The 13,233-nt window shown below is 40.5% G+C and overlaps 1 protein-coding gene across 1 annotated transcript; it reads right to left on the bottom strand.

Moving 5' to 3' along the window:
• Positions 1–2,466: 2,466 nt before the first annotated feature.
• gnb3b (guanine nucleotide binding protein (G protein), beta polypeptide 3b) lies at positions 2,467–11,336 on the bottom strand. Its single transcript, XM_026156972.2, has 9 exons — positions 11,147–11,336; positions 8,853–8,966; positions 7,807–7,952; positions 7,141–7,204; positions 6,170–6,326; positions 5,995–6,061; positions 4,863–5,064; positions 4,498–4,714; positions 2,467–3,472 (listed from the first exon to the last, which is right to left on the bottom strand). The coding sequence occupies exons 2-9, from the start codon at positions 8,919–8,921 to the stop codon at positions 3,366–3,368; spliced, it is 1,029 nt and encodes a 342-aa protein (XP_026012757.1). The 5' UTR covers positions 8,922–8,966; positions 11,147–11,336; the 3' UTR covers positions 2,467–3,365.
• Between the last annotated feature and the right edge of the window lie 1,897 nt (positions 11,337–13,233).

Genomic DNA, 13,233 nt, shown 5'->3' with positions numbered 1-13,233 from the left:
TCCCACCATGGATGCAAAAGTATAAAGTACACGTACATTCACGGGGTATTCTCATGGAAACCGCTCAGAAATGTTAAGATTTTGCATTAAGCTTCTCGTGGCATTTTTTGTTCGTTGTTTCTGTTCTCTGGTTGTCTCTACTTTCAGTTTTATTTTTTCCAATAAAAAGAGACAAAAGACACAAAGTCAAACATGAGTGTTGACAATATAACAATTTTATTGTTATTTATATTTTCAGTAATATTGTTATTGTGAATCACTTTGGGCATGATGATCATGTAAAATAAACCGTTTACACAGGATTTAAATGGATGGAACTTGGAATAATCAGACCTCCTTTAAAGTTATCAATATTTTACTTTGGTCAGTAATATTTAATTGATTCAGTTCACAGTAATTATAATACCTTGAAAATATATTTTCCAAATTTACAATCATAATATGTAAAAATTGGATGTTTTTATTGTGAAAATCATGCCAAAAATACCATAAAATCACAAGCAAGTCATTACTGTAACATTATATTCTGTCTAAATTATACATTTTGCTAAATTGTACCTTTATGTACCAAACTTTTGACTATTCAGAAAACTCGTACCTTACATGACGTTTATGTTTGTTAAATAACTTAAATCCATCCATTCTCTTCTGCTTGTCCAATTCAGGGAGAGGCGGGATACACCCCGGACAGGTCGCCAGTCTGTGGCAGGGCTAACACATAGAGACAGACAACCATTCACACTCACATTCCCACCTATGGGCAATTTAGAATGACCAGTTAGCCTAATCCCACTAATAGTCTTTGATCTATGGGAGGAAGTCAGAGTACTCAGAGAGTTCCCACACAAACTTCACACTGAAAGACCCTGGCCTGATGGCGAGTTGAACTCAGGACCTTCTTAGTAATGTGAGCAGTGGTCTTTTTGTGAGCTTTTTAAACTTTTTGAATGATATATATATTTTTTAATTTAGCTTCTCTTCATTGATTTTCTGAAAGAGAATGGAGGTTTTCTGGAACAACTTCAATGACGCCCAAAGTGCATAGAGAAGAACAAGGGTCTGAAGCTCCAGCAACACTTATAGTATAAAGAACAGCTTTATTATTTGACCAAGGCTGTTTCGGCCTGTGGCCTTCATCATGGTCATCCATCCATCAGGTCGTTGTCTTCATTGGTTGACTGTACATTTTAGAATTTACTTTAAAGTTTTAGTTTTTCCTTTTAGGGTCCTTGTTAGGTTTATATTGTTGATTGTCATTTATGCTTAGAAATATTTAACCATATATGCTTAGAGGTGTATAATCGATTGTGTAGTGATAGGATGTGTGATCCTTAATAGTCTGCAAAGGCTTTGTGTGCATTCCAGAGTGTTCTGGCATTCACACCCACATCCTGGGAGCATGGGAGAGGTCGTACCTTCTCTTATTGTTTTATGGTAGGATAAACGTATATGTCAGTTTTAGTCTAAGTGCCTTTTGTTTAGATGAACTGCTGGACTTCCAGACCAGCAGGTTTAGGGAAGTCTTTATGGGGTCACACACTGACCCCCCCCCCCCCCCCCCCCCCCCACACACACACACACACACACTTACACAACGCACAGGCAAGGTACTCTTTGTGTGTATGTATACATCGTATGCTAATGCACCTATGCATATTCATGTAACCTCAATAAAAGAGCAGTGTTACGGGGGAGCAGATGAGAGCAACTGGGGTCAAGCGAAGGGACGGCGTTTGTTCACTTCTCTCCCGTGCATGAGAAACATAAAGAACTTTGCCTACTCGTGTCTTGCTTTGCTGTGTAATTAAATTGTCCTTAACGTTCCAGCGAATAGGTTTATGCTACAAACCTATCAGTCCTACATGGTCAAACTCCCTCGGTATGTCTGTCACCGTGAGGAACCTCATTGAGCTTACAGGTCATCAGGTCAAAAGTCGCCGTTGGCTTCACTGTCAAAGTTGAGAAATTGTCTTTGTGCTGTAGAGACTCCACTGACTCTTTTACAAGCTTGTAATTAATTTGATGTTTTATGTTATGAATCTACTTGTGTTTTTCTTGTGTTTTTGTGAAGCACTTTGCAGTTTTTATCAGTGAAAAGTTCTGTTTAAATCAGTGTTACATACTTTAACTTATTTTCTGATTCCAGTACATGTGATGCAGAACATCAGCACTTTGTCTGGAGACAATTCAAACCTCCTCGTTCACTGTAGAGCTTCATTTCTGCACCAGCATCTCTGTGTCTACCCTGCTGCTGTTTGCAGGTATGACTCACATTACTGAGGTGTGCTGACCTCTAATGAGATTCCGCTCCAGGCATTTTTGCCCTCTGATGATGAGAGCAACAGCTGCAGGGACCAGTCTAGATTCTGGAGGACTGTATGTGCATGTTAATGTAAGAAATTAAAACTAACCCTCATAACTAAAGGTCAGATCTTGTCATTGAAACACAAAGACTCTGACATAGTCTTAATGCAGAATTCTATGTTTATTAGAAAGATTTCCAACAGAAATCTTGTATTTTTTTGTACAGAGGAACTGCTCAAGTTTAAAAGTACAATAAAATGCAGCTGAAGCCAGAGGAGTAAAGAAAGCTTACAGGAGTGTTTTACAGCCACTCTCACAGCCAGGTTCCACCTTCAAACCATCATCCACGAGCCCATCAGTGTTTTTTTTACCTGTGAAGTGGGGAAAGCAGCCATCTTGGATCAAAGTCAGCTGGTGGTAATATGGGACCCGAGAAAGCAGCTCAACCATACAAATACACACTCAGAATATGTGCAGCCAAAAAAGCAAACAGATCAGATACAACAAAGAGACTCTGTACATAGACATTTCTAATGTGTTAATCTATAAAATATAAATAAATATACATGTCAGTCTTTTTCTTCTAGATGATTGCAGTGCTCTTTTAAAAGGTCAAAGACCTCGAAGACAATAAAAATAAATCTGTAGCTCTATCTTCATGTTTTCATTATTTACTGTTCTTTATTCAGTTATTTTCAGAAAATCTAGAGATTTTTATCATTTTCAATAAGAGCTTATTTTCCGCTCCGTTTTGATTAATAATCTATTTTTTTTAAGATTTACTTTTTTCAGCAAATAAATCCACAGTAAAGCTTTCTTGTACATGCAGTGGGATGCATTGTGCATTGTTTAACTGATGCCATTTGCACAATATGACTCATTCGCAACCTTTTAAAATTTGCATACATGTATGAGGAAGAAGCAGAGTGGGAAAAAGAAAGAGAGGAAGGTCAAATATCTGCACCAAATCTCCAGCCTCACTTCTCTGCCACTATTTTCCTCTCCTCTCATCCTGCTCCGTTTCTTCTTCGTCTCCTGGCGTTATTCTCTGCAGGGACGCCTCAGTTCCACAGTTTGAGGAAGCTGTCCCAGGATCCTGTGCAGACGCCCATACCGTCATCAGGGACGCCGGTGCAGCTCACCCTGTTGTCATGACCGGAGAGCACGCCTGGTGTTGTACAACAAGATAAAAGACATGAAAGAGTGCAGAAGGAGTGAAGGAAAAGTAAGAGGTCATGGTTGTAAGCAATGGAGATGAGTGAATAAAAGTAATTATGACAGAGAAATTAAAAGGAGAGTAAAGAAAAGGAAAAAAGATGCTCAGAAGGCACAAGATGAGTCAATGAAAAACAAAAAGAGTGGAAAGTACAAACAGAGGAGAAAGTGTGGAACAAAAATAAGACATCACAAGAACAAAGTATATGAGGAAAGCAAAGAAGAGCAAATGGCCAAAAAACATCAGGGAGGGGAAAAAATCATATGAAAGTGACGAAAGAAAAAGAAGAAATTCAAGGAGAGGACATGGAAAAGAAAAGAGTGGGAAGCAGACAAGAAAAGAGGGGAAGTAAAGGAAAAAGATGAGCGAGTGAAGCACATAAAGGAAGGAGAATTAAAGACGAGAAGAAAGAACATTGGGGAAAAAAGGGAATAACATGAAGTGACTGTAGAAAGTAGAGTGGAGTGTAAGCAAACAGCAAAATGGAACAACATGTCAGAACAACACCAAAAATAGAAAAATAGAAAAAGAATGGCAGAGAAGAAAGGGAACAAGGAGAAAGAGCAAAGGGAAAATGGTGGAAATGATTAATTAAAGGAAAGGAAAAGAAAAAAGAGGGGAAAACAGCATCGGGAAGAGAGGAAGCAAGGGAAGGAAAAAAATGACGGCAAGGAAAGAGAGTAAATGAAAACATTTAGGAGACGAATTGGAAACAGCAAAGGAAATAAATGTATTTTCTTTTTTAAGAAATAAAATATTCATTTTTGAAAAAAAATTAATGAACTGTTCCGTTGGAAGCAAAGAGATCATAAAAATAGTGCATCAGCACCATCTACAGGTGACATGTGGAAGAGCACCAACGTTAATGAAAACGTCACTCCCTATGCTCCCTTTTAAAAGTCTATAAATTAAGATATCCATCCATCCACAAGATATACATATTTAAATTTAAGTAATTTTGAATAAACTCTGCTCACCGACTTTCTCTCCCTTCAGTGAGTCCCAGATGTGGCAGTTGAAGTCATCGTAACCTGCAAAGATAAGGCGGCCTGAGCTGGAGAGAGCCAGAGATGTGACCCCGGCGTTCAGGCTGGTGTCCTGGTAGCAAATCACCTCCTGGTCGGCGCGCAGGTCGTACATCTTGCATTGGCAGTCATCGGAGCCTGTGATGATGGCATTACCACTTTGGAAGAACTACAAGTGGGACGAGAAGAAGCATTTGAGTTTTAAACCAAGAGGAAATAGTTTTGCTAAGGCAGCCTTCAGACCACAACTGTCCCCCTATAGACTAGAAATAGTGTGATTTGTGTGTGTGTGTCGTGAGTTTCTGGGATATCCTCACAGAAATGGCGTTAATGTCGCTGGTGTGTCCGGAGAAAGTCTGCTTGCAGGCGCCTTCCCTCAGATCCCACAGCTTGGCCAGAGAGTCACAGGCTCCAGAGATGAAGGTGTTCATGTCGGGGGAGAGAGCCAGCGACATGCAGTCCCCAATGTGGTTGGTGAAGTTGACCTTCTGCTTGCCGGTCTCCAGGTCCCACAGACAGCTGAAGATGAGAGGAAGAAGACAGAGACACAAATCAGAGGTTTTTAGACCAGACGGCGTTCTGATTAACTGTCTCAGGTCTTTTTAGCTTACCTCAAATCTAATTTCTTGATGACAGCTCTAAGTTCGTTTGTATCTTTGTTAATATGAATGAACAAATAACATTAATTTATTTGTTAATTCATATTTTCAAGCAATGATCTGAGATTAATGTTATCTCCATCTTAACTGTTTAGAGACATCTGCCTGATAAAATACACGGCATGCACACAGGTAGCTACGGTGGCCGAGCCCTGTAGGACACCGTGTGCACATGTCCATTTTTCTCTGAACCATACAACATGTTCTAGTCAATAAACACACTGCGAGAGTTTCATGGGATCATAATGAAGTGACAACTACAGTCGTTTTCTTATAGACTTTTATAAAATATGACTTATTTTTAATTTAATTTAACTTAATTTAATTTATATAGCACCAAATCACAACAGTCACCTCGAGGTGCTTTGTAGCGTAAGGCAAAGACCCTACAATAATGCAGAGAAAGCCCCAACAATTAGACGACACCCTATGTACAAACACTTGGCAACAGTGGGAAGGAAAAACAGGACAAAACCAGGCTACGTGAGGGCCAGCAATTTGCAGCGACTGGCTCCGCCCCCCACTGGTCATTAGAAAGAGTGCAGGTTTAAGGCACTTCCCCTTTACATTTTAGAAATATTGCCTATAGTATGTGGTAATATGAAGACACCATAGAGCACATGATTGGTGAACAAGTGTCATGGTTTTTTTTAATACCTTCAGGCTAATGGGAGAATGCACAGCCTTGATACTGATTTAAAAGCTGCTCTTTTTCCCTTGTTCACTACTTTAGGTGGGTTGATAGAAATGACTGACATCAAACACTAAGAAACACAAACTTTAAACTCACCAGGTGGTGTCACCGGAGGCTGTCAAGATCTCACTATCGCTAAGGAAACGGCAGCAAGACAGGTAACCTGGGCGAGAGAGAGTTTTGCGAGCGTCTCAGGTTGGCTGTGCATGCATTCATTGGTTTTGATGCTGTGAAGTAAGTTGAAGGCATTTAAAGGAAGCTCCCTCCTCACCTGTGTGTGCGTCCAGCTCTCTGAGGGTTTTGGGGCTGGCCGCCTTGATGTTGTAAACTGTGCAGATGTTGTCCAGACCACCGCTGGCCACCAGGTTACCAGAAGGGGCGAAGGCGACACTCATCACCCAAGCAGACTTCAGTGGAACAGCAACCAACTGGGAAGAGGGAATTCAGTTTAAACAACCAGGAGGTTGCAGCTCTGCGGTTTAACAAGCATGGACAGCGTTTGAAGGCTGGAGAGACGATGTTCCTGTTGGCTGTCTGTGCTTCCACTCAGGTCTAAAGGCCTGCGAGGAACCACTGCAACAGCAACAACAAGCTTATCGTGACACTATTAATCTTTGTTTACTGCTTTAGAAATAGGTTCACTGAGTCACCGCAGGAAAGCAGATGAACAGTCAAAGTAGAGTCAAAACACACAAAATGCTAAATGTAAATGAAGAGATTTTCACAAATGTTTGTGAAGATTCATCACAACAGACCAGTTGTTTCTGGACTCCTGTAAAGCACTGACCCTCAAACAGGGGTGCTTTGAAGGGTGCTCAGAAATGAATTTAAACTGTGAAGCTTGCTCATCCATTGGCTAATTAGCTCACTGCTGAAATCTGCTCACTGGGTAATCTAATTATGTTGGGATGTACTAAATAAATACTGAGCTCCAAGCTCAGATTGAACATTTTCTCCTTGTTCTTCTCTTCTTTTGTTTTTAACACTTGTTCTCAGTTTCTGTTATTATCCATTTGTGTTAGTCATTGTTGATATATCTAAAAGAACATGAACTAAAAACTACTAACTTACTAAATGAAATTAGCAGTTGATGACTGATTGTTTCATTGAGTAAATATGCAGTTTTTGTCTTATTTTGCAGGTTGTGTGTGGTTCGTTTTACTTGGTCTATTATATATTGCACTCCACAAATAACATGCCTGCACATTCAGATTAATTATGACATATCCCATGCAGTCCTACCTTGTTCCCTGTGAAACAGTCCCAGATGAGCAGCTTTCCATCCTGTGATGCACTGACCATCTGCCTGTGAGAGAAAGGAAGTGTCACTGTGTTTGAAGAGCACTTCAATCTTCATTAAATTAAAGATTTAAAAAACATCTCAGTGAGATAATGTCTCACTAATGATGAATATTTCTGTGGCTGTTAGAAAAGAGATGTCGTGTAGCAGTAACTATTGTGCCTTTTAAATTCACATGGATTGACTGTATGCTGGAGTTTATCTCGTTTCTGCATCTAAAGTTTGTTCACATGCGAAATAGTTTGGCTGTTATCACAACTAATGTTTGCATCCTGCAAATTCTGATGTCAAAGTCACAAACATATTAAAAACACACACACATTAATATGGATAAAAATCAGCAGTTTATAATCTTCAAGACACACATTCATTTTCATTACAGCACATACAAATAAATCAGGTAATTTCAGTATTTCTTTAATATTACAAGTGTTTTCTTCAAACTGTCAAACAGGCGATGTTATATTTACATATTACGTTTTTTAAGCATTAAATAGAGGTTTTTAAAAAGTAAAGGGATGAAACGAGTATTCATATACAACCTATTGTTGAATTTGATTACAGAGCTGCTCTTTTCTTACACAAACGTGCCACCCTTTCATCCTCACCTGGAGTCAGCTGACCAGTGCATGGCATAGATTTTAGCCAGGTGACCCTTGAGTGTCTTCCTGAGCTTTAGCTGGACCCGACCCACTGAGGCCACCCCTGATGCTGCTGCAGACATGCTGCCGTCATTCACAGCTTTGCGGGCCGCCTATTGGTCACACAGAGAATTACAGGTTTGGAAAAAGAAAAACTGTGTAGTCGGTGTTTTTCCTCACTCCTTTCCTCTGTGATGGCATCACAGCAATTCTAGCATTAGGAAAAAGGAAGGAGGTCCACTAAGTCCTCCACTAAGGCGAATTAACCTCCACAAATTATAAAGGAAAAACTAAGAGTAAGTAAGATCTGCAATCAAAAGAAACCTCTTCACAAGGGTAATATAAGCACCATGGGTCCATCCTCTATAATTATTAGTTTTTACCTGTCTAGTGAAACATGTTTAAATAAATATGATTATTAAGGCCATCCTGAACATTTTCCTGTTGTTTTGAACTTACAGTGACTCAGACAGACAGATATGTATGTATATACACATGTGTCTATGTGTTAACAGACCTCTCTGCATTGAATCATATCTGTTATTAACCTCTGTCTCTCTTCCACAGCATGTCTTTATCCTGTCTTCCTTCTCTCATCCCAATCAGTCGTAGCAGATGGCCCCGCCCCTCCCTGAGCTGAGTTTCTTCCTGTTAAAAGGAAGTTTTTCCTTCCCACTGTTGCCAAAGTGCTGCTCATAGGGGGTCAAATGGTTGTTGGGTTTTTCTCTGTATCTACTGTACAATATAAAGCGCCTCGAGGCGACTGCTGTTGTGATTTGGCGCTATATAAATAAAACTGAATTGAATTGAATATCAAAAGATTACATGCATATCTGTCACGTGACGGATGGAGAAAGACTGATTACTTGAGGTTAGTGTTAAATAAATACAATAACATTAATATACACGCTAGATAATATGAAAAATATGGTGTCACGGGGGTGAAATCAGGATTGTTTTTATGGTGTTGAAGATAAAAACAACTGGAACTTCCTCCCACAAGAAACGCTCACCTCAATCTGTGCACGGAGGCCATCACACTCCTTTTTCAGTGCATCCATTTCAGCCTTCTCAGCTGCCATGGCGAGAGTTGTTTGTTGATGTTACTGATGAAAAACCAAGCGACACTGAGAGGAATAGGAAATGGGGAAAAACACAAAAAAAATATAATTATTTACTTGGAAAATATTCTGAAGTCCACCTGTGGACTAGACATATTTGCACAGACAGCAATGTTTGGATGTTTGTTGCAGCTCATTGTGAAAGATGTTAATGCTGTTAGTGGAATGACTCCCAGCCAAACGTATCCTCACGTTTGACCCTGCTGTGAAATAAAGTAGGTACCACTCAGTGACCCTGATTCCTGAACTGGAACGCTTCGATTCTTGTTGCACCACCAAGTCTACAGAAACAATTAGACACTCAGGTGTCAGCTGTCCCTGAACAAAGAGAGGAAGGGAACCGTTTAGAAGTATTAAAGAAGACGGCACAGAATCAACAATGGGTAAAAGAGGACAAGAGGAATGAAGGATAGATGTGTAGGACTTAGGAAAGAAGGAAGCAATTACATTACTCTAAAGGTCTAAAGGGCACTTAGTACATTTATTTTTGCGTGATTTAGAGGATAAAATACACGTCTTTAGTTTTTACTGACTCCTTTTATTCTTTATGGTTTTAAAGAGTTGGATCAGTGTTGAATCTTCCTTGTAAGGAATTTATGGTTGCCTTAACTTCAGTGTCCATTTTGACCTCACCAACACCCTTCCAGTGTAAAACTTTAAACCCTCAGGTTACATCATGTTACATCACCAACATCAAGGTCAAACAGCTAAAAGTTAACGGTCAGAAGCTGAAAAAACAAACAACAATAAAAGAAAAGCTGTTATTTCCAATCAGTGTCATCGTTTTTCTTGGTTTGTTCTTTTACTTTGAAACTTAGTGTTTACAATAAGTGTTCGGCTAATACTCTGTAACAGGATGCTGATGACTGACTAACTGAACACCGATTAACTGTGTGCACGTTTCTGCACATCATCAAACTATCGAGCTAAAAGCCTGAACCCCCATGAGTGAGGTAAAAATTACTGCTAATGCAAAACACAGAGATTCCAGTGAGGAATATTAAAACTTCCAGAGTTGTGCTACAGTTTTAACCTTGCCTGACTTGTTAGTCACAAACCATAAGTAGAGCTTGCACAGTAGTCACACAGGAACATGCAGGAGCTTTTACAGAAGACGGAGACATGATTAAGAATAAACGTCCACTGATTAGTACAAGTGATCGGTTGCATCAGTCTATGTGCAGGTAGCAGCTGCACATAGACTATGGAAGGTCGAGGATATGGTGGGGGCAGAGGTGAGGGGAGTTTGGGATGGGTTTCTACAGGACTTTAAATCCCTGCAGGAGAGCTTAAGAGAAGCTTTAGCGGTCAAATCTCCTGTCATCTGATTGCTGACTGCTCTTTACCCTGAGATCAGAGTGAGAGGGAGGGACTGCGGCGTGGACAATAGAAGAAATGGAGCTTCTGTTAGAGTCAAGACCAAAAACTGCTCCTCCTCTACTGTCCTGTTTATTCATTTGAGGTGCACTTATTGTTCAACATGTGAATGAAACACATGCGGCCATTTTCCAGAGCTTAAAGCCAGTGAAAATCTGAAACCTTATTACACCACTCTCCACCACTATAAGGACAACTTAACACCCCAACCTCCTGTCAGTGTGTTATTCTTGCACGCACACTTTAATGTGCAGACTGGAGGAGTCATGAGTTGACTCATTACACTCATGGATTGAGCCATCTGATTAGCAGACCACCTGCTACCACCAAAGATTTCCACAAACAAAGTGAGCTGGATGAGGTTTAGCTCTTTGTGACCGACCAGGCTGCAGCTTACTGCTGCTCCACCTGAAGCTCCAATCCTCTTTGGCAGAGTTGCTACAATCCAAAGATCACCTTCAGAGGGTTTAAGGATGCAGTGACAAGTTATTCTGTTGTTTGAAAGAAATTGATGACTTAACTCAAGTTGCATTGGTCAAATATCCTGAATTTGATCAAATCATGTGTCAGAAAATACAGAAAATCCCCAAAGTTGCTGATCACTTTTTGCTTTGGTAGCACAGCACTGCAAAAGTTCACTTCCTGTTCTTCCAAATAATAAAAAGCAGAACTCCACTTTTCTTCTTCAAACGGTGACAAAGAAAGATGATGAGTCCCCACAGCTGACTCAAAGCAGCTCCAACTGTTCCCCAGCAGCATTCCTTAACTTTAAACTGTCACAAAGAAGCACCAGAAATGCTGAAACTCACCTTTTCTCTTTTTCTGCACCTGTGCAGATCCCGATCGCAGACACCTGTGTTCCCCCTTTGAGCCGTTTCAGCTTCCACAGCTCTACAGGGTGCACAACCTGCTCGCTGGCTCCTCTGATGCTCTCCCACCGGCTGACTGCTAGTGGCTGTACTAGTGAAAAAGTCTGAGCCTTCCTCCACGGTGACGAACAGATGAGGATTGGAGGGGATGAAGGAGATAAGTGATGAAGGGATAAGGCTCAATGATGGAAATAGGGAAGGAGAGAGAGAGGAAAAAGGAAAGGGAGCGTGGCGAGAGGAGGTAGGTAAAGCAATTGAAGGGAGAAAATCAGGTTATGAGGTCAAAAGATGAGAAGAGGTGAAGAAATCCAAGAACAAGACAAGAAGAGGAAGGGAACAGATGTCATAGCACAAGAGTAAACTAAAGGAAAGAAAGACAAACACAGAGATTTGTCTAAAGCAGGAAGATGGGAACTCTTCAGAGCACAAAGTTGGTTCCACGAACAGAGCAGTGGTTTCTTCTTGTGTTTAATTTATCCTATTAAAGGTTCAACAAAATATAAGGCAACGCCAGTTAAAAATGTTCATTTTAATTTCCACAGCTGTTTGTTCTTTTTTAACCCATCCACAAAGTAGTTTTATTAATTGGTGCATTGGTACATATGCTTTGAATGCCCTGTGGTTGCAGAGAGGTGACATTGGTGCCTTGATTCCTGACATTGCACTGCATGTTTTTGGATGCGGGCGCAGGAATGGAGAGATGGACTGAGGCGGAGGTTTACAGGAGGGGTGAATTGGTTTGTCGGAGCTAATGAGCTGAGCCCAGTTAATCAGGGTCTAATAGGATATCCGGGGACGGGCAATCTCATTAGGGAATTAGAGCAGGTCAGGCTGAACGCGCGTCACACCTGACACACAGCAAAGGCACGGACGGAAAGTGGATCAAGAGTCAAAGGTTTTGTCTCAAAATTTAAAACTTTGATGCTGCATTTTTATTTCAAGACTGGAAGAGATTCAAGTTCCTTATAAAGATTCAATTCTTCAAATCAAGCAGTCTTTCTCCTTTACTATATGGGAAAAAATAAAATAAAATCAGCAGTAGACAGACGTGCAGGAGAGCAGGACATTAGATCTGTTTGGATGCAGACACTGAGAGAGAACATGGGAGAGGTTTTGGGTCGTGTCCTGCAGAGCAGGTACTCGTCTTCCACGTGAGCTGATCTTGGCTCCGCCCTCTTAGCATCTTTTAATTAGACTTGCAGCTTCAGGGCAAAGTTCCATGATTTTTATCCAAGAAAACTGGGGATAGAAAACTTCCTTTAGATCAGTCCCCTCATTCAATCCAGAAGAAGGTCAGAGGTCAGAGTGAGCACACGGGCTGTGCCCACGTTGGGATGCTAACATAGTCAACTAGTGCATCACCTGTAAACTGTATGAATGCAGTGCACAGATGCAGACAGCTGTGACACTGACACATGCAAATATAAAACAAGAACTAATCTCTTACTTCTTGTCCAGTTACAGCACAACGAGCCACATTATTTGTCAGATAATTAAAAACCCTCCAACAGCACTGATGCCACAAATGAGTGATTTGCTCTGCAAACAGCCAGGGTTAAAACTATCCTCAACAATTAAAATGTATAACTGTCTACAGACACCAAAACGTTTTGTTTATTTCTGCTACGGGGAGGCGTTGTATTCTGTAGTTTGTTTTTATGGTTTGTCTTGACTTGAAATAAGCCACTAAACTACTTATTTACCACATATGTTTTATTATCACGGGGCTTGATGTTCTGCAAATGAGTACTTCAATTATTCACTTTCCAAACTGACTTTTCCCTTGAAGTGATTTCATGTGAAATATTTTAAGCTTACGCCTGTTTTTATAAAACATTTAACAAGCATGTGTGTTGACAGACGGTCATTTGCACAGCAAACAGTGACTGAAGTTTGATCCTGTCATGACACTTTTAAGCTCAGCTGTTTCTTACTGACAGCGTTCCAGTGTCTGCTGAACATGTTTAAACACTTGGAAACTGTTTACAACTCTGCTCTGCAAATGTAGTCCAGTTACTTCACTCCAA

The sequence above is a fragment of the Astatotilapia calliptera genome, chromosome 22 (assembly GCF_964374335.1).
Source record: "Astatotilapia calliptera chromosome 22, fAstCal68.1, whole genome shotgun sequence".
NCBI classification, from domain to species: domain Eukaryota; kingdom Metazoa; phylum Chordata; class Actinopteri; order Cichliformes; family Cichlidae; genus Astatotilapia; species Astatotilapia calliptera.
This window is presented reverse-complemented; position numbering and strand designations above follow the sequence as displayed.